Consider the following 27452-nt stretch of genomic DNA (forward strand, 5'->3'; position numbering starts at 1 on the left):
GATGACTGGGGCTTTGGCTTTCCCTGTAGCCATCACTGCGGAGTAAAGGAAATGCTGTCCTTGGGCCCGCACACTTACTCTCTCTTGCCCATTTTACTTTGGCCAGTTCAGCACAAAATCAGGCTATCTAGATTCAAAGGCCAGGAGCTTTTGGCTGAACACTAGATGAAGGGGGTGACTTAATGATTAGGGGCCGTGGTGTACAGAAACAAACTCCGCCAAACACTAGAAGTCACACACATTCCACGCGGCAAGGTGTTTACACCACGAGGAGCACAGACGAGCTCAGAGGAGCTCGGGTGGCTTTTTAAATGGAGTTCCTGCATGGCAGCACACCTGCCGCAGACCTACTGATTCAGGACCTCCGCAGGAGAGCGCACTGAAGTCTGAGCACCTCTGGTCTGAGGTAGCAGCACAGCTGCCCTTCTGGAAATACGCTCAGGGATGAGGGTGCCAGGTGAAACTAACCTCTTAAAATTGTTATTTTCCGATCTCTCTCTCTCTCTCTGCTGAGTACTTCGAGTTAAAGTCACCTAAATTAAATGCTCTTATGGTGAAACACCACTATATCCATAATTATGTGGCAATGATATCATCCCACGTTTTTTCCCAGAATGCCCGTATTAAGGCATTTAGATTAACATGCATCTTTTAAGATTATGTTGATTTTTTTTTTTAAAGAAGTTTTAACCAATCTATATATGAGTAGCTCAGAAAATCAAAGATGAATGACCCACAGGCCTGCCCTTCGGGGCTATGTTCCTCCTCTGGGGAGAAGACAGACTTCCCTAAATAATAAAACAGGATTGTGACATAGGACGCTGTCCCTGCTCAAAATACGTGCTGCTTTTAAATCCTTTTTCAGCAGCCGGCTTGATGTTCGCACCCTACCTTGGTTGGTTAGGGAGTGGCGGCTTTGAAATTCAGTTACTTTAGCAATCACCCTTCAGGTTGCAGACACAACACTGAAATCTGCAACTTGCCAAAGAACCAAGAACTGCTAAAATAACACATCTGAGATTACCAGAGGCACTCTGCTCACTGCCCCGAGGGACTTGGTGGAGTCCCTGCGCTTCCTCCGTAGGAGACCTCTGTTTAGGGTAGTCATGCTGTCCAAACAGATCACACTCAGGAAACTGTTACCAGCTTCCCCAAAACTGCAGTTCCCTTCTGCCGGTCCCTGGCAACGCTTTCACAATCAGACTGTAACCAAAGGATACTATGGCAGATTTTTCTTAACGCTGGATGTCTTTAAAGAACTACCCTTTTAGGATGACACTATGGATTTACTACCTTTTTTGGTGTTAAGATAGCTTTTCTTGAATGAAAATGATAACTGATGGTGGGTTTTTAACATCCTTCCTTGACAAGATAAAAAGTTGGCAACGTGTACCGGTCTGTCACAATGCTTTTTTTTTTTTTTAAAGATTTTATTTATTCATGAGAGACAGAGAGAGAGGGAGAATGGCAGAGGCAGAGGGAGAAGCAGACTCCCCGCGGAGGAGGGAGCCCGATGCGGGACTCGATCCCAGGACCCCAGGATCATGACCTGAGCCGAAGGCAGAGGCTTAACGACTGAGCCACCCAGGCGCCCTTTTCTTTCTTTTTTATTTATTTATTCATGAGAGAGAGAGAATTGTCACAATGCTTTTGACATTTTCTTGGTCCTTGGATTCCAGACTTGGGAATTATTTCTCCATTGAACGAGGACTTAACACAGCAGGAGGTATTGTCCTTCCGAGTGGATCCAGCCATTAAGCCTTTCCTTTGAAGGCTAGAAACATGCTTGCTCTAAAGAAACAAAAAGTTAATTTCAAAAATGAAATCAAATTTAATGTTTAAGATCAGTCATACATACTTGGGTGACTAAAATGACCACACTGATGAGAAAGTCCAAAGACTTGCCATACAAGGACGACTGGAAGAAACTCCAATCAATAAGTTTGCAAAAATCGTCTAATTTCTGAAAAATAAGATGGGGCCGTTAAAGGAGGGACTTGATTCTTTTCATTGGAACCCTTGGCTTTCTAAGAAAGATCGGAAAGAAGAAACCCAAAGCAATCAAAATGGAAATTGCAAATAGAAATGTTATCTTCCAAAGAAGAGAGGGGCTAAACCTCAGACTGGGGAATCCCATTGAAGAACTGATCTCAGTTTTTTGCGGGCTGTGGACAACAGTTACTGAGGGAAATGGAAAGAAACACCCCATGTTGATCTAGACTTTGGAAAATGCATTTGGTAGGGCAGGACACGAAACGGTGCTTGGCCAGGAAGAAGTCCTGGCTGTGAAACCACTTGGTGAACTCTGTCTACCAGCTGTGGGGTGCAGAGCTGGTAAAGCAGTGGCAGCCAAGCCTGGGAGAATCACCCCAGAATCACCCGGTCCTTTGTAACCACGCTCGCCCCACACACGCAGTCAAGTGTCCCCTGCCATGGTGGTTCTTCTAGAGCTCTAGTCACTGCAGCTGCTTATGTGACAGTATTGTTACTCTAACTCCAGCCTCCGGTTCCAGCTCGAGAACCCCTCGCTGTAGGCACAGGGGGTGGTCTGAGGTCCCCACCTACATGGGAACGCCATGAGAACAGAGCCTGGTCTGTTTCACTGCAAAATCCTAGACCGAGAACAGAGCCTACACCTAGTGAGCCGGCGTTGAGGCCTGCCTGCCTGCCAGGGGCCTTTATTCTAGTGCTTAGTCATTCTTCTGAATTCTTGGTGGTTTTCCCTCCTTTGATGTTTTTATTTGTAAGAGAAAAGGGGTGTAGGGGAATTTTCTAGTCCTTCACTCTAGCAAACCACTGGGCTGGAATCAGCTGTGCTCTGCTTGGGACTGCAACTCCCTACCTCCCCACCCAGAAACCCAACAGGCCCCTATGAACATGGTCGAGTCTTAGGAGCATGGTTCTCAGCTGGGGTACAGAGCAGAATTAGCCGTTGGCTTCTTAAGACTCCAGGTGTCTGTGCCCACCTCAAGCCAACTGACTCCGAGTATGCAAGCGTGGGATTCAGGTACGTGTGGTTTTAATAAGCTCTGGTTACGAAGCATCACTTGAGGGCAGTGGTTTTTAAGCACCTGGCCCAGCAGCAGCAGCAGCATCACCTGGGAGCCTATTAGAAATGCAAACTCAGCCTCCCCCGCAGACCTCCCGAATCAGACACTTGGAGGGTGAGGCCCGGGCAGCGGTCTATGGGTTAGCAAGCCCTCCAGGTGATTCTGAGGCTCACTCCAGTTCTCCAGTTGAAGAAACTCTGCTTTAGGTCATCTCTTTGGGTCTGAGTGCACAACAAAGTTTTTGTTTTTGTTTTTTGTTTGCTTGTTTGTTTGATTCCTAAGCAGCTAGGAGAAAGTGTCTAAATGAATGTCATTCGGTTATTTCCTAGCTTGTAGCCCTGACCTCACAGCTCCCCTGCTGACACATTAATTCAGCAGACCTAGTCACAGGTCACTCTTTGTCTTGCTCTCTCTCTTTTTTTTTTTTTTAAGATTTTACTTATTTATTTGAGCGAGAGAGAGCTCGAGCAGGGGAGAGAGACAGAAGCGGGGCTCCATCCCAGGACCCTGAGATCATGACCTGAGCTGAAGGCAGGCGCTTAACCACCTGAGCCACCCAGGCGCCCCACTCTTTGTCTCTTCATTTCCCCTAGAGCATTTGCCCTTTCCTCCCCCAGTCAGGCACCACTGGGCAGCCTGCAGGGCCCATCTTAAATTTTATTCCCTCCTGAAAGCTTTTATTTTGTCTTTTCCCATAGAAAATAAGTGCCCATCACATTTATTTTGGTCTTTCTTATGGCTCGTGTATTCTCTTTACCTCCCGTCCCGGGCAACCTTGGGCAAGTAACTTAACCTGTTTCCTCATCTGTAAAATGGAAATAATACCAGCACCTACTTCTTTAAATGAGTTAATACTTGTTGAGGTGCTTAGAATAGTACTCAAGTGTCAATTCTAAAAGTAATTATTCCTAGCATTGAACAATGGGTATATAACATTCTGTAGTGTATGGCACATAAATCTAGCTTTTCTCACTGACAATTACAGGGCACTAAGCATTTTGTACTTTTTGTAGCTGTCTTTATCCTCCCAAAAAGCTTAGTTGTAAAGCTTTTTGATAGCAAGTAATTTTTCTTTCCCAACTCTGAATCTCCCTCTCCCAAAGTACCTAATATATGCTCAGTGAATGCTTATGACATTGCACTGAACTCCACAGGCAGTGTAGGCTAAGAAGTCCCAAAGGAGCCCTTCCTAAGCCTGTCCCCCATCTTCCCTGTCTTTGGGCCAGTGCCTTCAGTCCCTGGGTTCTTGATGATTTCATCCTTCCTCAAGGCCCTAGAGGAAGAAAATGGGTCTGCGTGCCTGGCTCTTGAGTCCAATGAACAATGCACTCTGCCTGGAATATCTCTCATTCAGATAACAGGTTCCTCTGAAAATTATCCAGAATGGCCTAGACAGTTCTTCCTGTTTTTAGTTACGTTCTAAAGAGCAGAATCTGAGCCATGTTTCTGACTCCTTGCCAAACAAATGAAAATTTTAAGACAGTGTTGTCCTGAGGCAGCAGTAGGTGGGAAGGGTAGGGAAGTGGTACCTGGAGACCACATGGTGTGGTGGTGTCATTACTAAATTGTACTGGGATAGGTTTTTAGGCATTGAAAATAGAGATGGTGACACAGAGGTTGAGGATCCCAACTACCTGGGGCTTCCTTGCCGCTTTATAAAGATGGCTGCCCTCCTACTTGAACTTGGACTTCCACAGACTCTGAGTTAAGAGCAGAAGTGTGTCTGCAACCACAGTTGGCAGATGGTGGATGGTGTCCTCCAGGGGGCCCAGTCATATTGGAGCTTGAGCCCCCACTTTGCCTCTTGGGGCAAACTTCTTTTTTAACAATTTGATGTGTAACGTGAACACTCTGTGTTTTTAATTGCTGAATTATTGCAAGCCTATGAGATTTTGCAATTTCAAGTAAGTGTTTTTTTATTACCATAATCTTTTACATTTCTATTATGTTTATGATAGTTTTCTAGAAGTCAGTAGTGTTCACCAAGTTAAGAGATACCTAAATTTCAGCCAGGCCTCTGATGAAGTCTATCCTGATGTTCTTGTAGATGAAATTCCGTGCACAGGATGGTCAAGTTAGGAGGATTTATAACTGGTAATGAATTGGTGAGAGTTTGGAGTAGGCGGGGGACGGGGCAGGGAGCCGCTTCTAACACTCACCGATGCCCTCTCCCCTCCACACTGGCCCAGTCCACAGTTTCAGTAAGTATCTGATTGCAGGTGTTTATGGTGTGCTTGTCACATTGAGGTTTACACAACTATTGGATGATGAATGTGTTGTATGGAGCATCGGGGTTCTGGGAGGTACCGAAGACTCTTCCCCCAGTTAGTCACCCAGTAGTGCCCATTTTACTCCCTCACTGACTTCTCAAATCCATCTTCTCCTCCCTATCCCTTCCTTCCCTCATCATTTCTCTCCTAGACTACTGCCTGACCTTGTTGCTTGAAGTAACCCCCCAGTGGCATTCCCTTGCCTCCAGAAGAATGTCCAGGCTCCTTTGCATGGCCTAGGAGGTTCTGAATGTCTTGTCCACAATACTTCTCTAGCCTTGTCTCTTGCTGTTCCCCACCTTGAACTCCATGCTGTAGTGATATCAGACTGCCTGTCGTTCCCCACATGGTCCATTCTGATTCATGCCTTTGGACCTTTGCTCTGCCTTCGGTGGCTCCAATACATTCTCCCCTCCCTTCCCCTTGAAGACTCAGATTATCATTTACACCACTGTATTGGAATTACCTGGTCATTCATTTCTCGCTCTCAAACTAGACTAGAAACTCCTTAAGGTGTTCTTATTTTATTTAGCACCCAGCACATAGTAAGCAGGCAATAAGTGTTTTTTTGATCAGAAGTGAGAATACAAAAAGATCTTGGCAATCTAAAAGGGAGACCATAAAACTTAACAGGGAGATAAAATTTAACAGTGGTTCTACTTGGGTTTAAAACAAACAAACAAAGAAAACAAGTCCCGATTAAGGACTGAGTACAAGGTGGGAGAAAGATGACTCACCATGCTCAGTAGACCATGTAAAAAAAGAAAGGCTGTGGTTTCAGTTGACTTTAAGCTCCATGAGTCAACAGTGTGATGCAACTCCAGTAACCTAGTGTCAGAACAGGGAAAGTCATCGTCCTGTGGTCGTACCACACAGGAGAGTCATGTTCCATTCTATGACGCCAGACCTTAAGAGGGGTGAAGCGTGTCCAAAGGAGGGCAGCTAGACTATTAAGAGAAGATGAACCCCACCATATGGGGAGTAGTTGAAGGAAGTAGGGGTGTTCCATCTGGAGAAGATGGGGGCTATCATGCCTGAAGGGTTCACTGAGAACCTCAAAATGCAGAATTAAGCCAGTAAATAGAAAGTCTCAAGAGAACTTGGTGATACTTAGATCTCCTAACAATGGAATAGGCGGTCTGTCTTGTGAGCTCCAAGTCACTGTAGGGGTGGATCAGGAGCTTCGGAGGAAAGGTGCTATAGAGGGATCTGAGCCCCTAAAGGAAGTTTGGACTAGATGTCTTGCTCAACTCTGAGGCTTAGTAAGTCAGGAGGTCCCTGAGTTCATACCTACTAAGTGTTGGGGAGGGGTGCCAGGAGCACATTTTCTGATAGCAATGCCTTTTGTCCCTCTAGGGGAAACACTATGAATTACCTAAACAGAAATTGCTTCTGGGCAAATGTAATAAGTGACTAACCCACTTAGGTTCAGACTTCTGGTTCATGCCTTCAGACTTCTGAACCTAAGTGGGCTAGTCACTTATCACATCATTCGTGTGAAATCTATTCAAGAAAGGCATCTGGTAGTCCCACCCCGTGTACCCAGTGCCTTGCATTCTCCACTGAACTTTTGTGGAACTTTGAATAAAGTGATTAGCTCTTTCCCTTCACTTTTTTGCTTTTTTAGCTGTGGAGCATCTTGGCTTCTGGGAGGACGTCAGAAAGATCATCTCGGGATCAGAGCTGATAACGGGATTCCCCTACACCTTCACGGTGCCAGGCCTGCCCCAGTACCTCCAGAGCCTCACCAAACTAGCCATCGCCACAGCCCAAGCTGGAGAGCAGGCAGGGAACATTCCCATCTTCTTCTCTCAGCTGTTGGAGTCTTCTTTCCCTGAAGTGCGCTTGCTGACATTAGACGCCCTGCTGGAAAGGTTCTCGACAGCAGCCTCTGGATTAGGAGAGAAGGGACTGCCACCCTTGCTGTGGCATATGGGAGGGACGTTCTTGATGTTGGCTATGAAGGAAAATCACCCAGAATGCTTCTGCAAGGTAAAGTCTCCGGTGTACTGACCGTTTTCCCTTCTGCTCCCCTCGCTCTTTGGCAAGCTCGCCGTAACAAGATCACGTAGGCAGGATTGGGTTGGGATTCCCCAGGAGCAATAGGAAGGAGATGCCACATCCAGTGGGCAAGGACTCTCTTTGTATAGTGCTTGTCATGGCTTCGTGCATGGAAGGGAGCTAAAAAAAGTGATGACAATGGTAATGATGATGGCAATAAGCCAAGGTAGAGGTTGAGAGTAAGCCATCAGCGCTCTAAGAAACGCAGCCTTGAAAATTGGCTGTAGAATGTGGTAGAGGGTAGTCTTTGTCGACATGGCTGTTTGGGGACAGATGGCCACCTAGAAAGCATCATCAAAAGGAAAGGGCACTGGCCTAGGAATCGGGGCATCTAGACTCTGATCCCAGGTCACTAAGGTCCCCTGGGTGTGTCACTGCTCCACCCTGTCTTGGTCTCCCAAAAATATTAAGGGGGAAATAAGAAGTCAGTGATGCTTTTTGAAAGGTAGACCCCTTTATTGGTACAAGTGATGATTTGGCTTCTGGAGACTTTTTCCTGAGTATTTTTTTTCCCGTGGATCTGACACACACAGATACTGAAGATTCTCCATTGCATGGACCCCAACGAGTGGCTTCCCCAGACGGAGCACTGTATTCACCTCACCCCAAAGGAGTTCCTGATCTGGACAATGGATATTGCTTCCAATGAAAGGTTTGCCCCCAGTGCTCCCCGTGCAATCCGGCATGATGTGGGGTCTGTCCCAGCAGTCAGTCACATAGTGAACTCGGGCACGGTCCTCGCCGAAGGGCTTAGGTCCTGTGTTCCCTTCTAAATCTCAGCCTAAGAGCATGTTCTAAGCTCAAGCCATAGAATGATGTCAGAGTTTTCACATTAATAACCAAAAGGTAATCACTTCTGGTGGCATTTGTATGGCCCTGAGGTGAGCATGTCCACCATTCGCAATGGCATGGATTACAGACTATTGACAAAAACCCATCTGTATACAAAGTACATTTGGTTTTATTTCTTTGTATTTTTGGCTTACTTTTTCTAGGTCTGAAATTCAAAGTGTAGCTCTGAGACTTGCCTCCAGAGTGATCGCCCACCACCTGCAGACGTGTGAGGAGGTAAGGCTGACTGGGCCTGTGGTCTAGGGTCTGGGTCTTCATGCTCTTATTTACCAGGAAAGCGTCGGTGAAAGTGAACTGTCTCAGCAAAGCAGAATCACTAGGGCATGTATGTGTCGCCTCTACAAAAATGTTATTCATGTGGATGTTTCACTTTGGGTATAACTTCTGTAGAATTTTCTGAGCACCACCATCAGCATTTCTTTTCTCTTGTCCTGGGCATGCTTGATTTGAGTCCCTAAGGGTAACACAACCTCCTCTCGTACAACACAAACACACAAACACACACACACACACACACCCAACCCTTTGTTTTTTTTTTTTCCTATTTTTCTAGCTAGACTCTTTTTTCAAAGAGCGAGTGAGCAAGTCACTGGGATTGCACCCTGGCCAACTAAGTATGAAAATACATCCCTAAGGCTTAACTCTTCCCCCAGAACATGGCCCAGCTGGCTTTGTATGGAGGCCTGGATGTGCCCCCTCTGTCTCACATGTCCTTTGGGGGAAAGATGGAACCAAAGTAACCAAAACAGCTTCCTGGGAAGATGCCTTAAGACAAATACATGTATACTTAGGGGCATCAGAAAGCTGTCCCTATCAGAGTATTATTACAAGTAGAAGGCAGTCGATACTACAGTAATATTACCTGAAGCTCCTGGTTACACGTGACCACACTGTGAGGGTGGCAGCGTAACATCGTGGGTTCCAGTTCCTTACGGTAAAGTAGCACAGCCAGAGGTGTGGGAAATCGGGAGATGAACAAGGATGGAGGGACAGTGTCATGAGCAAGGAGGAGTGTTAGATCGTGACCTTAAATGCCCTGCTAGGGAGGAGGCCGGAGGAATCCAGAGGAGGAAGGGAGTGCAGGGCTGCTAAGGAGAAGACTTCATGAAGGGGGTGGTTGTGTCCAGAGAGCGGCGGCTGGGCAGAGGGGACAGAGGGTGAGAGCTAAGCAGATCCACGGTTGCTGTGGGGCATTCAGAGGCAGGCCAGGGGGCCAAAGTTGGCTGGTCACCAGGAGAGACAAAGAGCCAAAAAAAAGTCAGTAGTGTGTGTTGGGGGGTTGAAGGGGAGAGGTTTGTAGGAAGGGAGAGGATTTGCTGAAAAAAAAAAACTACAGCCCAGAGGGAAAAAAAAGAAGTTCTAAGAAAGCAGTCACAGGGCAGCCTGTCCCATCTGCCAAAAGACCTCGCTCTCATCCACAGACACTTTTAACCAGTATTCATGTGCGTCTTAGAGGCACTGCTTGGTACTTGAATGAAGCAGTATTTGGTAAAAATTGGGAGTTTTCCAGGGAGAGAAAAATTAACAAAACCATAGAGAAATGCATAAAAGAAGTTCCCAGGAAGACCTGGGTTTCTTTGTACATTGGGAGTCGGCCTCTTCCTCAAGGTCTAAGATGCTCATCTCTTTAGTTCCACAGAGGCCCATCGTTAGTAATTTTGAACAATTAAAGAGGCTTCTTTGATACGGGAAGTAAAGTACATTTGGAACAATAATCCCCTTTCTAGAATACATAGAAAACCAGGGTTTAAAAGACGGAAACAATCCAGATGTCCATCAACTGATGAATGGGTCAACAAAATGTGCTATGTCCACTCAAAAAAAAAAAAAAAAAATATTATTCAGTCACAAAAAATAATGAAGTGCTGATACATCTATAACATGGATGAATTTTAAAAATATGCTAAATGAAAGAAGCCTGTCACAAAAGACCACGTATTGTATAGTTCAGTTCATATGGAATGTCCAGAATAGACAAATCCATAGAGACTGAAAGTAGATTAGTGGTTTAGGGCTGGGAGCTGACAGGATGACAGGATGGGGGTTGTTAACTAAGGATTTCTCTTTTTGGTGATGAAAATGTTCTAAAATTGACTGTGGTAATGGTTGTACAAACCTGTGAATATACTAAGAATTCAACTATATACTTTAAATGGGTGAATTGTATGGTATGTGAATCGTATCTCAATAAAAAAAGCTGTTACTATAGAAAAATAGAGCTTTGCTTAAACCATAATGTTAGTTAGGATGCTGCTTTACATGTTATAGCAGAAACTCGTAAATACAGTGGCTTAAACCAGATCACAGCAGTCAAAGCAGATATGGTGGCATGACAGTATTGGGTCCCCAGACCCTTGTACCTTGTTCTGCTGTTTTCAACATGGCTTCCATCTTATGGTCCCAAATGGTTGCTCCAGCTTCCACCATCTTGTCCTTGTTCAGCTAGCAGGAAAGAGAAACCTGTGAAGTAAAGGTCACGTCTGTTTCCTAAGGCATGACCTAAAAATAATACACCATTAGTCAGAACTTAATCATATATTACTCCCAAGTGAAAGGGGGTCTGGGAAATGTAGTCTTTATGCCCAGCCCAAAATTTGAGGTTCTGTTACTAAAGATAGAAGGAGCATCTGGCTATGGGAAACAACAGTATTATTTGCTACCATAGTCTTTCCCCAGAAGGCTTGTCTTTACTGAAACTGTCAAATACACCAATGTTCTGATACCCTGATTTGCATCAGAAAGACTCCAGGAACTTTCTTGCTAGTTCTAGTGACTCAGTATTACTGAAAGACAAGTCACATTTTCTTCCCTGAGCTTGTTTATTTCTCCCTAGTTGGGTTAGAAAAACAACTAGAAAACTTTTCTTCCCCTGCGGTAAGAGCTAATTTGCACATCCAGTGTGGGATATGGGGCTCACACCTAATTCCATGTCAGCCCCTAACTGCACCTGCGGACCTGCCATACGCTTTGTGCTTTCAGACCAGGGACTCGGTGGCCCCCACACTGAAGTCGTGGGTTCAGTTGGTCGCCTTCTCCTGTGGAGAACACCTTCCCACAGAGTCCAGGCTGGCTGCTGCTGAAGCCCTCACCAGCACCACACCGTTCTTGCTCACCAGCCTCCATCCCGTTCTTGGTAAGTGCACCAGGCTGGGGCGTGGGGGGTCTGAGGTCCGAGGTCCATTGCACCAAACAGCTAAAAGCATGAATAGGTACTCCAGGATAAAAAAGGAGGGAAGCTTAATCTCAGGAAACAAACTGAGGGTTGCTGGAGTGGGGGGTGGGGTGGGAGGGATGGGGTGACTGGGTGATGGACACTGGGGAGGGTATGTGTTCTGGTAAGCGCTGTGAACTGTGCAAGACTGTTGAATCTCAGATCTGTACCTCTGAAACAAATAATGCAATATATGTTAAGAAAGAAAAAAAGAAGAAGAAGAATGTAGCAGGAGGGGAAGAATGAAGGGGGGGAAATCGGAGGGGGAGAAGAACCATGAGAGACGATGGACTCTGAAAAACAAACTGAGGGTTCTAGAGGGGAGGGGGGTGGGAGGATGGGTTAGCCTGGTGATGGGTATTGAGGAGGGCACGTTCTGCATGGAGCACTGGGTGTTATGCACAAACAATGAATCATGGAACACTATATCTAAAACTAATGATGTAATGTATGGGGATTAACATAACAATAAAAAAAAATCATTGGATTAAAAAAAAAAAAAAAAAAAAAAGGAGGGAAGATGAAAACCGACCGTGTGCACCATACCTTTGCATCTCTCAAATGTGTTCCCCCCACCCTCCGAATTCCTCCTTTTTCACCAACAGCCTCTTAACTGGCCTCCTTTCTTTCCATCTTACCCCCAAAGCCATTCTCCTTATACTTCCAAAAGCTTGTGCGGTCTTTCTGAAATACAGAACTGATCATTTCACTCCACTGCTTAAAGCCTTTGAGTGGGTTCTGATTGCCTTCAGGATAAAGTCTAAACACCCTTTCACGTGGCTCTGTGCCCTGGCCAGCCCTCTCTGCTCATCGGCCACCACTCCCCAGCACAGGCTCTGTGCATCATTGGTAGGGAACTCATATCTTGATATGACTAACGCACTGGTGTCTCTGGTACCAGGTTCTCTGCGGGCAGATAAGGGAGAGGGTAGTCGAAGGAGAGTTCTTAGGACAGGGCAGGTCCCCCATTGTAAGGCTAGGGGTGATGAGTGCTGGTCTCCTGTGGGTCTCCTATTGTGACCCTGCCCAAGCCTGGGCCTACCCCCTAGACAACACACTTCCTTTCTGTGAGGCCCTGCCCACCTGTCGCCTCCCTCATGAAGTCTGCCTCCAGCACACCGGTCCACCATGATCTTTCCCTGCTGTGAGGCACAGCCAGCCATTTCCATCCCTGACTTCTCCTTGCCTTGTGTCCTTGACTTGATGTTCCTTCCATTGCTCAGGGGCATGTACTGTCTTTTCCTGTCCCGTTGTCCCCAGCAGTGCCTAGCACAGGGACCACACAGAGCTCCTGCCCAGGGGCAATGGTGGTCAGAGAGTGGGCCCCACATGGACGTGGCACAGGCTATCCTCTGTGGTTCCCTCCCCTTTTCAGTGCTTACCCCACCGCAAAGTATAATCTTGATTGAAACTTTGCTTTCAGAATTTATAAGCTCAAGCAGTCACTCAAATCAACACTGGGCTTGTTTCCCCAAAGCATTCTTGATGCGTAAAGTTTCATTCCTAAGAATCGTGAATCATTGTGGACAGCTGGGCCCAGGGCCTTAGTCAGCTGGGCCACACCTTCCAGGGGCCCTTGCCTAGGGCTGCTTGCCTCCAGAAGCCTTCCCCCCCAAAAAAGACAGACATTTCCAAACCTGCCCCCAAGGGCCCTCTCTCTTCCACTGTTAATCTGACTGCCAAGTCGTCCTTTCTTGAAATACCCAGGAAGAAAGGCATGCCTGTTGCTCATTTAAAGATTGCTCTCTTCCACCATGGATTTATTTATTTATTTTTAAAGATTTTATTTATTTATTTGAGAAAGAGCATGAGTAGGAAGGAGGGTCAGATGGAGAGGGAGAAGCAGACTCCCCACTGAGCAAGGAGCCCGATGCAGGACTCAGTCCCAGGACCCTGAGATCATGACCTGAGCCGAAGGCAGACGCTTAACCAACTGAGCCACTGAGGCGCACCCCCCCACCACCACCGTGGATTTAAAGCAGTATTTGTACCTGCTTGTAAATTGAACCGTAGGTAATTTGAATTCCTTTTGGTCTTCTTAGGATTGCAGGATACACTTGCTCTCTGGAGATGTGTCCTCACCCTCCTGCAGAGTGAGGAGCAAGCCGTCCGAGATGCAGCCACAGGAACTGTAGTGACTGCCATGTCACAAGGAAGCACCTGCCAATCAACAGGTACCTCATTCTTACCCTTCAGCAGTGCCTTATTTCTCTTGGACGGAGTTGGCACGCTTTTTCTGTAAATAGCCAGAGAGTGAATATTTTAACCGTTCTTGGCCATTCGGTTTCTGTCTCCACTCTGCTGTTTTAGTGGGAAAGCAGCCCTAAACAGTAGGTAAACATGTGGGCGTGACTGTGTTCCAATAAAGCTTTACGTACAAAAACAGGCAGCTGTCCAGATTTGACCTGCTAGCCATAGTCTGCTGACCCCTTATCTAGGACATCATAGAGAAAAATCGTCTTCAAAGATAGAAATCTAATAAACAGTGCTGTTAGCTAGTTACATTGTCATCCTTTTTAAATAAGGCTAAGTCATGATTATCTGTGTGGTTACATAACCCGGGAATCATAGATCTATCATTTTGTACTTCTGTTAGTTTTCACATGTGATGGAAACAGATGAGTATGAGTCAAGTTAACTGGGAGTAGAAGCAAGGTCACACCTCTGGACAAGTAGCCAGCTGGGAGGATGTCTGCTCTGGTGGACTTGCATTCCCTGCACTTGGGTTGTCAGGAAGGATCTCTGGGTCTGCCATCCCAAGGAGAAGCAAGAACAGCATTTGGAGGCAAGAGGTCACAGGCTGAGCAGAATGGACAGCAGAATGGGAGGGGGAGTGGCCATACAGGGTTTGTAACTGACTCAGGGCTCCTCGTCCCAGTGGCTGGGGATGCTGGAGGCTTCCCTTGGAATAAGAACTTCCGCATTCTAGAGTCCTCTGTTGTCATGGCATGTGTGGGAGAAGCTGGTTTTTGAATAATCTCTTGGTAATGCTGCTCCAGAGCAGGTTTGGTTGGGACCTGCTTTGCCTCTCAGTGGGAAGACATGCAGTTTGATTCTGAATGTGATGTGCAAGAAGCCCTCTCCCCACCCGCTTCCCGGCCTGTCCAAGTTCCTGGATCTGTAATTCCGCCATTAGTGATTCATTCCTTTTCCCGATTGCGTGTTTCCCTTAGAAGGACACACAGAGCACCCAGCAAGTGCTCAGTAAATATTTGGTGGAATACAATACTCACAAGATTTCTCTAGGACCCTCTCCACCAAAAATGGGAAAGGTTATGGCATACTGGAATTCATCAGTGGACTTATTCCCTCCTGATCTTCATAGTTGTTACCCGACTACTTCTATTTCTTTCAGAATTTCTCCAAGTTCACCTATAGTAAAAGTGTATTGCCATGATCTTCCTCCTTCTAGTTTAAATTTTTTCCTCAAGAAATACAAACCAATAATTAAATATCGAGTGCCTTTCACATGTAAATATCCATGTGTAAAAGCCTCTTAGGGAAATAAATGTAAAAGGCTACCTATTTTTGTATTCCTCACCTTGGCCTATAAAAAGAGGATCTAAGGTGTGAAAAAGACAAGGATTCTATAACAATGAAATGTAGTGTGTTACCCTGGACTAGATCCTGTGCTAGAGGGATGAAAAGCCGTACAGGAAATTTCTAGAACAACTGACAATACTGAAATATTGTCTGTAGATTAAAATCAATTTTAAATTTCCTGAATTTGATAACTGTACTGTGGTTTTGTAAGAGACTATTTTGTTCTTAGGAAGTACACACTGAAATATTAAGGGGTCAAAGAGGCACACCTCCTGTTACATACCCTCAGATGGTTCAGGAACAATAATCATGTGTGCGTGTAAATAGTAAACACAGATATGGAGTTACTATACTTGCATCTTTTCTGTATATTTGAAATTATTTCAAAATAAAATGTTTTTTTAAAAAAAATCCAGTTCCACAACTTGAAAACACCAACACAGCCTATATTGCTAGACCATCTGACTGGTTTCCCAACAATTCAGCCCTCTCTGTGACTCCTTTCCCCTAAGTTATTTGAAAATATCCTGCCCACCCCCCCCCTTTTTTTAACTCATTTTGAGTGAATTTTTGCTTCCCAAAAAAATCAAACCCAAGCCAGATTCCTCAAAGGTCTCAGCAACATAATGTTGCTATATGGGGACAGTCGCTCAGGACTTCCTCGTGTGTTCCTTGTTCAGCCTGGTGGCAATGCTTAGACAGAACTCCATAATACAGCTTGATTTTCTCAAGCAAAAAATATACATCTTCCTCTCTGGGCCTGAAAAGTAGCTGAAGGCTGAGGAACACTCCTGATTTTTGCTTTAGTCAGAAGTTCAGCCAGCTGACACACAAGAACAATATTGTCTTGTTTTGACATTTCTTGAGGATATCAAGTGGCTGATGGTAACTTTTCTCATTCCTTCAGCATGCAGGGATTTTGTAGACTATACTACTAACGGTTTGCTCTGTGGTGTTCAGAGTTAATTATCACTTTTGAGTCTTGAATAGCTTGAAAATACATTTTCTTAATTTTCTCCCCAAACCAATGGTCTAATGAACGCCATAGTAAAATATTATTAAATCATGGTAATATTTAATGTCTTCTTTGAGAAGGCTAAATATTGTTAAAAAAAAAAAAAATTGTCACTTTTCCTCCTAAGAATAAAACACAAGGACTCCCTGCCTCTGAGACCCCATCCTATCAGTGAGGGCTGGATGTGGACAGAGAGCTTTGCATGTACATTGTCTGATAGTGTGCTGGGGGCGCAGGGACGTGCCGGGTGCATCTTGATTGTGTGGTCTAGGGAGGTCCCTGAGAGTGGGGCTGGCCCAAAAGACCGGGTAAATGGGACACAGACGGGAGCATTTCAACGCAGAAGAAGAAGCTAGAGCCAGAACTTGGGAGTTGGGGAGAACTTGGGAGCTGACTGGGGGGCGCAGTGGCCAGAACACAGGCTGAGGCCAGGGGAGTGGGGTGGGAGATAAAGCTGGAAAGGCAGGGGCACGTGCTCTTGGGGTGACTCTGAACACCAAGTTAAGGACCTCCTTCTGTAGGTGATGGGAGGCCGGAGAGGGCATTCAGTGGGGGAGCAGTGTTGCCAGCGTCTTGTCTGGGGAGCTCTTTCCAGCAGCAGTGTGCGCGACGGCCCGGGCTGGGGCGGGGGAGGGAGACCTCTGGCCAGGAGACGAGCCGGGAGCGGGTCGCGAGCCACTGTCAGTGGGGGCGGGGTGGGAGAGCATGGCAGGTGGACTGCTGGTGCTGGTGGGAGGTGGGAGACAAGGGAAAGCAGAGGGGCCTTCACAGCCTCAAACCCATGAGGTATCTCTGGAGAAACGCCTAGACGTGCCTCTGGCACCGATGTAAGCAGGTAAGCCATCACCTTCTAGGAAGTGAAACTACCAGGAATCCGGAAGGATGCTTAGAGGCCACAAGGCACTGTGATCTGGGACAGAGGATTCCTTAGACCTTGGGGAAACGGGTGCTGGAAACTGAGAGGGCAAAAGGGGGCCTTTATCTGCTGTGGGAACAGAACGAACTGCCCTGCCCAGCACACTGCCCGGTTCTCCTGGGAGCCCTGGCGCAGGTACTCGAAACTACAGAAGAGCCAAGCATTAAACCCGTCATTCAGACTGCATCCGTAGCACGTCCCCTTGTGCATGGCTGGCTTCAGGTATAGATTTGTGGTGTCCGTTGGTTAATGATTCTGGGAGGCCTGGAGAAAATAACCCCATGCTTAGATAGCCCTCATGAGGGTGGATTTGTTGTTCACCTTCTTTGCCTGCTGACCTCGTGCATGTGCTGCTTCCCACCTGGTCACCTGGAAGGTAAAACCCACAGCCCGTCAACACCACTCTGAGCACCCCCAAGGCTCTCTCAGCTTTGCAAGCACGACCCGCCTCACCTCCCTACTCCTAGATCAGCCACAGAGTACCGAGAGGGACAGCAGAAATGGCGTTTCTGGACTCAGGAATAGGGGATTGAATTTTGCAGCTAGGACAAGAAAGGGTAAGGGCAGGGCTCCAGGTGAGGCTCCACCTTCTCCTTTCCCTGCTCTGACCTTACTTCCAGCCTTGAAATGCTCTGAAAAGAGCTGTCATTTCCAGAGCAGGAGACACTCAAAGCCATCAGCTCGGCGACTCCTGCTTCCCTGGGCTCCTGATTCTCGCCCGAGCAGCTCACTCATGTCTGTTCCATTCACGTCAGGATTTCATGTTGGGTTCCACTCGAACAAGGACTTCCATTGGGCATGGAGGCGGGGGGAGGGGGTGGTACCAACCTGGACAGTCTGTACATTTAACTCACTAAATTTGTGTGACTCTCAAGTTAGGCACACAGAGTTCTGGGTAAAAGCAACAGGGGAGAAATTGGAAGGGCTCCAGACCCCATACCCATTGCCAGTGTTTAGGTTCAAGAAGGATGACTTCTTGGTAGCAACTTCTCATGTAAAAAGTGTAAAGGACTTTTTTTTTTTTTTAAGATTTTATTTATTTATTTGACAGAGAGACAGTGAGAGAGGGAACACAAGCAGGGGGAGTGGGAGAGGGAGAAGCAGGCTTCCTGCTGAGCAGGGAGCCCGATGCGGGGCTCGATCCCAGGACCCTGGGATCATGACCTGAGCTGAAGGCAGACGCTTAACGACTGAGCCACCCAGGCGCCCCAAAAAGTGTAAAGGACTTTTAAGAAAGAGAGACAGACAGGCGCATACACACACACACATGCACGCACGCACGCACGCAGGAGAAGAGAAGCACCAGGCCTCCTACCCACAAAAAATCATGTAAAGCTTCTGCTCATCCTGCCAGATAGAAATCTTTTGTGGTGACACGTTCAATCCCACCTCCACCACCCCAGCTTCCCAGGATCTCCCCTTCTCTGAACCCCTGCTGTTCAGGGGGTTCACCCCACCTTGCCCTTCATGGTCTACTCTCTTCATGTAGCTTTGTCTTCCAACTAGCCCACGAGCTAGACCCTCTCCCATTAGGTATACTGTGGGTGCTCAATCTGTGTTGATGGACTGCTCTTTGACCAGGGTAGGCTGCCTAACAGTCAGTAACTGGTCTGCCCCAAGTTCCTAAGGAGATTAGAGTGCCCTCTGAACCAAGGAAGTGCCCCAGAACAGACAGCCTGGCCCTCCGCGCAAGAATGAGCTCCAGGGGCAACCGGAGCGGCAGGCCTGAGTGACCCACCATCCGGGTCTTGCAGGCGAAGAGTTGGCAGCCCTTCCTCACCCTTACCGCTCAGGTCTGGGTCTCAGACTGCGGGGCCAGGGAGCCAGCCCAGGACTGCAGGGACCACGGCCCTGGGTCATCCGGGAGACACAGGAAGAGTCTCTGTGCTCGGCATGAGGACCCCCAGAGACGCCAGAGTCACAGCGGAGCTTACCAGGGAGGCGAAAGAGCGGGGCAGGAGCAGAAGGTAGAAAAACTGAGACTCAGAGGTTAGAGGACAGGGCCTTGGCAGGTAGCTTGGTGGGCAGAATTGCAGGTCATCTGGCCTAGGGCACAGTGGAGAAGAAAAGACCTAACGTCTGCCCAGGTTCCCCCAAACCGTGTTCCTCCCCCAGCACCCACGCCCCTGCCCGCTTGCACACGTGCACCATGCACAGCTGCCGCCCATACAGAGCCTGGGAGACGGCGTGACAGCGCTGACTCTTCCCCCAGGCTCCAAGCCTTGAGCAGGCTGGGAGGGAGGCCGGGTCACTTTGACATTACACGGCGGCCCCGCGGTGACGCCCGGTCAGCAAAGCCCCGGAGTTGTGGGGCCTCGGCTGACTCACGGGCAGCTCCACCCCTGGAACTTCCAGGACTGCGAGCCAAGGCCTCCCCTCCTGCCCACCCAGCCCCACGCCCGGGGGGAGGCCCTGTACTGTTGGCGCTTCCCAGGTGGTCCTGGAGCCCTCAGAGCATGGCCTCCCTCCTCCCTCTGCCTCCCTAACCTGCTCACCGGCACCATCCCCACACTGTCTCTTCCATGCTTGGGTGGCAGGGCCCGCGGCCCCAGACTCAGATTTAGAGAGCTTTCTGCTCCCTGAGTGTAACCTGATGGGTATATACCAAGTACATTTTTCTGGAGAAGAATGACCCAAATAAGATAACCACTACAGGAGAATGAAGCTTCACACCCGTCTCCAGGCCTGACCGGCCTCTATCATTTCTTTTTTGCCTGTTTTTAAATTCTGAATTGTTTTCTCAATCCCCCTTTCATGGCTGCCTAGATGGTCCAAAGCTTTTTCTCTTACTGTTTAAGTACAAGGCCAAAAGTGGTGACATTGAGCATATTCGTTTGAGAAATAGTTACAAGTTGCCTGTCCACCAGGCTTGTTTCATGCGCTGGTGCAAGCCACCATCATCTCTGTCCTGGACTTCTGCAAAAACCTCCTGCTAGGTCTTCCTGCCTCTGCGCTTACCTACCTGCCGTTCCTTGTCCATGAGGCCAGTAATGGGCTCTTTTTACAGAGTAGATCAGATGATGTTGCCGTCCTGCTGAGAGCGCTCCCTTGGCTTCCCTTCTTTCTCAGAATAAAAGCCAACTCCTAAAGTAACATATAAAGCTGTACCCGACCTCACCCCTGCCTCTCCCCAACCCCATTTGCTGTCCTTGCTCCCTTTCTTTCTCTGCTCCAGCCACTCCCGCCTCCCTCGGGGTTCTTTAACTCGCCAGCTTCATGCCAGCCATAAGCCCTTTGCACTAGCCACTTCCTCTGCTTGGAATGGTCTTCCCTGGTCCCACACAGCTAACTCACCTCCTTCCTGTCGTTTCAATCTCTGCTTCGGTGCATCTCCGCAGCAGCCTGCCTCGACCACCCAGTTTAGAATAGCCACCCATTCGTCTGCTGGTTTAACTCTCTGTGTAGTCCTTTCACTGTCTTATTTTACCGTTTCCTTACTTTGTTCTTTGTCTCCTTCTACCAGAATAAAAGTTCCAAGAGGGCAAGATTTTTGTCTCTTCTGCTTGCTGCTATATTCCCAGAACCTGGCACATAACAGATGCTCAGCAAAAAATCACTGTTGGATGATCAGTTGGGTGAAGGAATGGAGGAATGTGTCCTTCACAGTAGTTAAACACAGTAAAGAGATCAGTGTTTTTAGAATCAACCTAAGGCAAGGGAGGTGTAGAGCACTTTGGATTCTCTCTCTTTTTTAAAGATTTTATTTATTTGAGAGAGAGAGCAAGCACGAGCAAGAGAGCACGAGCAGGGAGAGCAGCGGGAGTGGGAGAGGGAGAAGCAGACTCCCCACTGAGCAGGGAGCCCGATGCAGGACTCCATCCCAGGACGCTGGGATCGTGACCTGAGCCGAAGGCAGACGCTCAACCGACTGAGCCACCCAGGCGCCCCTGGGTTCTCCTTGTTATGAAATTGCCTGGAGGTGGCAGGTCCTCGTTGCTGCAGACTCAGCTGCCTTAGGCCCCACGTCTTCCCAGAGACAGTAATTCAACCAGGAACGGATGGGGCACCTGCTAAGGCAAGGCCATGGTGGCAGAGCCTGGACTAGCCGTACCCCTCCCTCGCCATTTCATTTCTGTCTCACACTAGGTGGAATTTCTTGAGCAAGAATTCTATCCATAGTGGCCCACTGGGCTGGGACATGACCAGCCAGGGGAGAGTTCCAGTTGATCCTCAGGCCCTGGTCAGCGGACCCGGGCCAGTGCCAAATGGATCCATCTGGAAGGCCTAGAGTTGGTGGCAGCAGCTCTGAGGATGGAGGCCCCTTCCTCCTGGGGCCTCTTCTGGTGGTCTCCTCCCCACTCTGAGTCAGCCAGTGGCAGGGGTAGGGAGATGGAGAACATCACCCAGCAGGCACTCTTGGCTTCTTCCAATTCTCACAGCCACTCTGAGATATTTTACTTTTGCCTCCATTTTAAATACGAATCAGCTGAAGGTCAGGGAGTTGAAGCAGTGGACCCCGGGCCCGGTGGAAGAGAAGTATCGAGCAGCGATGGAGCTCAGGGTCCAGAGGGACAAAGGCCTTGCACGTTCAGTACTTCCTCTGACACACAAAGGGGACTCGAAACCCAGCCCTCTAGGTTTGGAGCCGAGGAGTTAACCAAAGAGGGATGCTGAAGGTCTTCTAAATTCACTGTTGTGTTCAAAAGGAAGACACTAGAATCAGCCCAGGAAAATGGCTTGGGGACCCAAGAGCTCAGAGACAGAGCTTGTCCTGGGAAAGGCAGTGGGAATTGGGGCGGTGAGGGTGGGTGGCTGCAGTGGGAGGTGGCAGGAGGTCCTACATCAAGGCTTTTGTCCCCCCTTCCCAAGGATCCTAAAGGAAGGGGATCACGGGACTTGAGGGTTTTAGATGTGGAAACCTAAGGCCAGGGAAGGTAAATGATTTCCCCAGTGTCACATAATTAGTGGGAAAAAGGTCTAAAACACAGGCCCACTGAGACACAGAGCAGCGCTTCTCTCTACTGCTCCCCAGACCTCGGCTTCTAGAAGTGACAGAAATGTAGGGGCGCTCCTGAGAATAATCTGGACTCCTGGGTTGGGGTCAAGGGGAGAAGTAGGAGCTGTGCGGTAGGGGCAGAGGAGAGGGAACACTGCCTTGGAGAGAGGGCCTGAAGGAACTCCAGCATCACAGGGGTGAGAAGAACAGAGTGTTCTACAAAACCAGGCATCTCCCAGCAATAAAACCACACCCTGCAGTGAGCCCTGACGCTGCAGCCTTGCTCTCTCCTGGGCCTCGCTCTCGGGGCCTCTGGGTGTTCATCCGTATTGTCAGTAGGGTCCAGGGGAGGAAACACAACAAGGCAGGAATTGTGATTCTAGCTCCCAGGTGGACCTCTGGCAGCTCGCCGGCAGAGGGTGAAGGGAAACAGGGAAACATCTGTTGAAGGAGGGACGCTGTCAGGAGCTGATTCTCTCTTCTCCCAGTGCAGCCCCACTCACCACGCACCAAATTGCCTTGCCCATCACCGTGTCCTTGGAAGCTGGGCCGTGACGTTCACCTGCGTCCTGGCGAATGCGTCCCTGGCAGCTGGCCCCATGATGTGCAAAAGCAGATGGTAACTATGCTCCTGTCTTAAATCTGGGAGCAGGTTGCCACTGCTGCTGAGTACCCTGGCTGGGCCTGGTTGCTGGGGTGATGGGATTGTTTCCATGGCCTCTCCGTGACTAAGCCCCACAGAGACAACAACGTACTCCTCTCGAGGAAATGAGGGTCAGTTTTGCATCATTTTGCCTCCACTGTTGCTGCTCCTGAAAGCCAAGCTCCCTGGGCCCAAGGTGACTGACCCCTGAGGGTGATGATAAGCCCACAGTCTGGGGCTTAGGCTCTCTGGCACTGACGTGCTTAGTCAGGACAAGCCCAGAGCCCAGTGATCCTCGTTTTCCTGCTCTGGCCTCAGCTCTGATCTCTGTGCTTTCCCTTTCCCAACTCAGGAGCCTAAATTTTCCTCAGTTAGGCTGCACCAGGACGCAGGATTCCTCTTTGACTATTGCGAAGAGTCTTCCCTTTAGAACCTAAGCCAGTCTCAGGAGTTAGGATCGCCTGTCAGGGTGACCAGATGGATCCCCATCTTCATTCATCCCCCGACTGGCTGGCTGCACCCCCCTCCCACCCTAGCTCATCAGGGAGTGCCCTTCCTGAGCCCTCCCTCCACACCTTTCATCCACACCTACCCGGGCACGTGACCCCTTTTCCCACCCAAGTCCATTCACCTGCAGACTGGCCAGAGGATGACCTTCCTTCTTCCTCCAGTCCCCGAAACCAAATGAGTGTCAAACCCAGACTGTCATAACATAACTGGGCACTGTAGTAGCCCCTCATTCTTCAGCATCCCATTGTGATCCCAAGAGGTGTGAAGAGTAACATCAGAGCCTAGAAAGCCCTCATCCTGCCCATGAAACGCCCAGGTTTTGTTCTCAAGTCTCTGAGGCTGATCGCCAGGCTTCCTTGCTCCAGCGGCTCTCCTCTGACCCCAGGAGGCTCTCTTCTGACCACAGGAATCCACAGGGCAGAAGCTCTTGTAGGCAGAACAGAGTAGGAGGTGGCTCTGGTGGTCATGGGGCTCCACGGGGAGTATTCTTACCTGCACGCGTTGAGTGTGTGCATTTGGATACATGTGTAGGCTGGTGTGTGGTCAATCTGGACACCTTTCAGGGTGGCTCTCTGTAAAGAAGACACAGAAGCAGTTTGGACGTGAACACATACACTGATGCTGTGAGGAGAATGGGATTGTAAGGGGATATGCTTGGGCCAGGTCACTCAGACATCATCTAAATGAGTGGGAGATCCTCGTGTAGTTCAGTAATCCAGATTTTCAAAAGTGGTTTCCTGTGAAGCTGGTCTAAAGGAGCAAAGGCGGAGAGCATCACGCGAGAATCAGAAACAAAGGTTGGCCTTGACTGCAGCTTGCCTCCCCTACACCCCCCGCCCCATTTCCCTCTCCACTCAGCCCCACCTCCAGCAGAAGGACTCAAGTTGGTAGAGTACAACCAAGGATCTTACTTTGGGGCCGATCTTGAGACAGACTTTCTGAAGTGTTTTCTTGGGATCTCAAGCATGAAGCCGCTGGTGTTTTAGTCAGGGTATAGATTTGGCACCTGTAACAGAGACCCAAGTTAAAAGTGGCTTAAACGAGGTAGCAGCTTATTTCACCCTCCTCACATAAAAGGCTCGTGGGGTGCCTGGGTGGCTCCGTCAGTTAAGCATCTGACTCTTGGGGCGCCTGGGTGGCTCAGTCATTAAGCGTCTGCCTTCGGCTCAGGTCACGATCCCCGAGTCCTGGGATCAAGCCCCACATCGGGCTCCCTGCTCCGCGGGAAGCCTGCTTCTCCCTCTCCCATTCCCCCTGCTTGTGTTCCTGCTCTCGCTCTCTCTCTCTCTGTCAAATAAATAAATAAAATCTTTAAAAAAAAAAAAAAGCATCCGACTCTTGGTTGCAGCTCAGGTCACAATCTCAGGGTCGTGAGGTCAAGCCCCGCATCAGGCTCCACACTCAGCTTGGAAGCTGCTTAAGATTCTCTCTCTCCTTCTCCCTCTGCCCCCCCTCAACCCCCTCCCCCCACTCTCATGTGCAGGTGCTCTCTCTCTCTCTCTCTGAAAAAAAGAAAAAAAAGGCTCGGTGTGCGGCTGTGATGGTCCACAATCACCAGAGAACCCCCCCTTCTTTCTTGGTGCTTTGCCGTTTTCAGGAGGCACCGTCCCGCTCATGATCCAGGGGGGCAGTTGTCATTCCCACAGCCATAGCCACACTCCAGTGAGCGGGGAGGAGGGAAGGGAATGCCCACCTGAACGTTAGAGACACCACTTCCAGGGGTGTCTCATCACCCAGGACTTAGTCACACGCCACATGGCTCAGCAAAGGAAGCTCACAGATGTGAGCTAAGTGGACATGTGTATGGCTGAAAGGTCTATTTTCTGTGTAAGGAAGGAAGAATGGATTTGGAGAGATAGGATCTTCACTTCTCGCCATTTCCCATCTTCTTATTTTCACACAGGCACTAATTACTGAGTTCCTGGAAAGTTCTGGCCGCTTGCTAACAGCTGGGGACACAAATCAGATAGAGCCTCGGCCTTAACTGTTGGGCCTCTGCCCTCCTATGTATTATTCACCTAAAGGCAACAGGCATCCACATTATTGGCATCCATATTTTTTTTAGTAACTCCCAGGACCATTTTATAAGAAAAGGCAGTAATTGGTAATCAACAGTAAGAATTTTCATTTCCATTTGTTCACCAACTTGACAGATTTAGTTGCTTATCCCCATTACATTTCTTCAGACCGCACACATCACCCAAAATGCAAAAAAAAAAAAAAATCCAAAAAACTAAAAGACTTTGTTAGAAAACAAGACAGCAGGCTTTGCAATTGCATTACTCACAGCCAGAATTTACTAGAAAGATATCTCTTTAATGGGGAGGTGGCAGAGAACAGGAACATGGAGGAGAGAGCCCATCCTCTCTCTCCTCCATGGGGCCGTCTCTTCGCACACACCCCGTGCCTTCCCTCTCTGTGCTTTCACTCATATTGGCTTGTGCCTAATGTGTCATCCACCTATAGAAATGTTGCAGGTTCCAAAGGCCCAGCCCCCAGGCCCTCCTTTCTCACAAAGCCTCCAGGCCTTTGTCTCTCTATCTATCTTTTGGTCAGATCCACAGTTTAGCTCTTCTATTGTTTCTTGGTTAGGATCCCACCCACGCTGTAAGCTTTTTTAAGGGCTGGATCTCCACCACAGTGAAGCTGGGTGTGTTAAATGCTCAAGTAGCTCAGTCAGGCTGACATACCATGGTTTTTGGGGTTGAATGTGCGCATGGGGTTTGAGGTGAGCAGCTACCTTTGGGTGAGAGGCCCCTGCTCAGCCTCATGGTGAGCCCCTAAAGTGCCCAGTGAGCCAGCACTGGGCCTTCAGGGTCAGGCTAAATTGGGATGGGTTGGGGGTGCCTGGGTGGCTCAGTCGGTTAAGCGTCGGGACTCTTGATTTCAGCTTAGGTCTTGATCTCAGGGTTGTGAGTTCAAGCCCCGTGTGGGGCTCCACGCTGGGCATTGAGCCTACTTTAAAAAAATAATAATTAATTAGTTAATTAGGATGGGTTGGCAGGGGCTCCCCATGCAATGCAATCCCATTATACCAGAAAATGAAATTCTCCTCTTCTTTTAAAAGCCAGTCACAGAGCATAGTGGTTCTGCCTCAAAGTCTCAAGTGTGTTAATTTGTTTCAAAAGTAAAAGAAAAAAAAAATCATATTCTTGACCCCTCCTCCTTAATCTGTTCCAAATGAGAGCTTTGAGAAGGAAAACTCCCCAGGACTTACTCTGTTGAGTAAATTGATTTCTGCTGTGGAGAGGAGCTGGTATGGGACTGGAGGTAGGAAAATATATGGAACCTGACATAAAAGATTTGGGTTTTGTTTGGAGAAGGATTCGGGTTGTTTTCAGGTTTTGAATTACAGCTTGGGTGTGTTTGAAGAAGCAGAAGTGAGCAGCACCTCGACCCCCAGCCTTTGTGGGCTTTTCATTCAGCTCCTCTTGCCTGGGCTGGTCCCTATGCAAGATGCCTTGCTTGGCAGCCTGGCCAGGAAACCTTGCTTCATAAATAACTCCCCAGGGGAGACAGGAGTGATAACAGACGCTTTAAGTGGGAGCCGAGCTGCCCTCAGCACTTAGGACTGAGCGTGCGCAAGTCTGGCTCTGGAATTCTCTTTGCCAAGGCAAGTGAGCCCTCTTCAAGTTTTCAGTTTGGTTACTCTCATTTTATTATTTCTCTAACCTCTTTCTAACCAGTGGGGTGGCTGAGGCTCTGCTTGTGAGTTCTGTTTTTATTTTTCACACTCTATTTTTATACTTTGAAACTGCGGTTATAAAATATACACTCAAAAATGTTGGCTCTGCACCCACAAGACGCAGGAGGCTGTCCAGATGCACAGTGTGGGGACTGCTCCCAGGAGGGCCCTGCCCCCACCCTTGGCCTCTCGCGGAGGGACGGGAGGGACGGGGGGGACAGCAGTTGCTGTAAGAGACTGGTCCAGCGAGGAGCAGAATTCTGGCCAAGATTTGTAGATTTGACCCTGAGAAACTGTCAGGACTATTTTTCTGGTGGCTTCCCAAGCACACCATAAGAGGTCAGAACCCTTAGAAACAGAATTCCCAGGTTCCTGTAAAGGGGTCATTCATCTCCATTCATACAATTGTCCTGGCCCCCGTCTTTCCTCACCATCCATGTAGAAACGTAAAAACAATGCCAGCAAAGCAGTCTCATTTGTTTTGTTCACCATCGTTTGTTGGAAATGGTTGTCATGTTCATATTACTGTAGAACTTACAAAATGGGCATAAGAAATCTTCCCAAGTGCTGACCTCCCGGCCAATTCCAACCCCTCCTGGTATATTTTTTCCTTCTTTTCCCCCAGGCTCCCCTCTTTCCTTCCCTTCCTCCAACCAGAATAGATCTAGGAATCTCCTGGCGTTTCCACCTTGGCTACAAGCAGTGCTGGGTCTTTTTGAACAGACTTGTCCATAAATCTTAGATTGTTTCTCATCTTTGA

General features: G+C 48.5%; 1 protein-coding gene across 1 annotated transcript in view; it reads left to right on the plus strand.

The window, feature by feature from the left end:
- The window catches only part of THADA (THADA armadillo repeat containing), a 223448-nt gene that overhangs the window by 157370 nt on the left and 38626 nt on the right, over window positions 1-27452 (plus strand). Inside the window, exons 7-11 of the mRNA XM_032397354.1 lie at window positions 6948-7312; window positions 7915-8033; window positions 8377-8449; window positions 11213-11366; window positions 13487-13618. Coding sequence (XP_032253245.1) covers window positions 6948-7312; window positions 7915-8033; window positions 8377-8449; window positions 11213-11366; window positions 13487-13618 — 843 coding nt within the window. The remainder of the gene's footprint in view (window positions 1-6947; window positions 7313-7914; window positions 8034-8376; window positions 8450-11212; window positions 11367-13486; window positions 13619-27452) is intronic.

This window comes from Phoca vitulina, unplaced genomic scaffold (genome assembly GCF_004348235.1).
Source record: "Phoca vitulina isolate PV1807 unplaced genomic scaffold, GSC_HSeal_1.0 scaffold98, whole genome shotgun sequence".
Classification (NCBI taxonomy): Eukaryota; Metazoa; Chordata; class Mammalia; order Carnivora; family Phocidae; genus Phoca; species Phoca vitulina.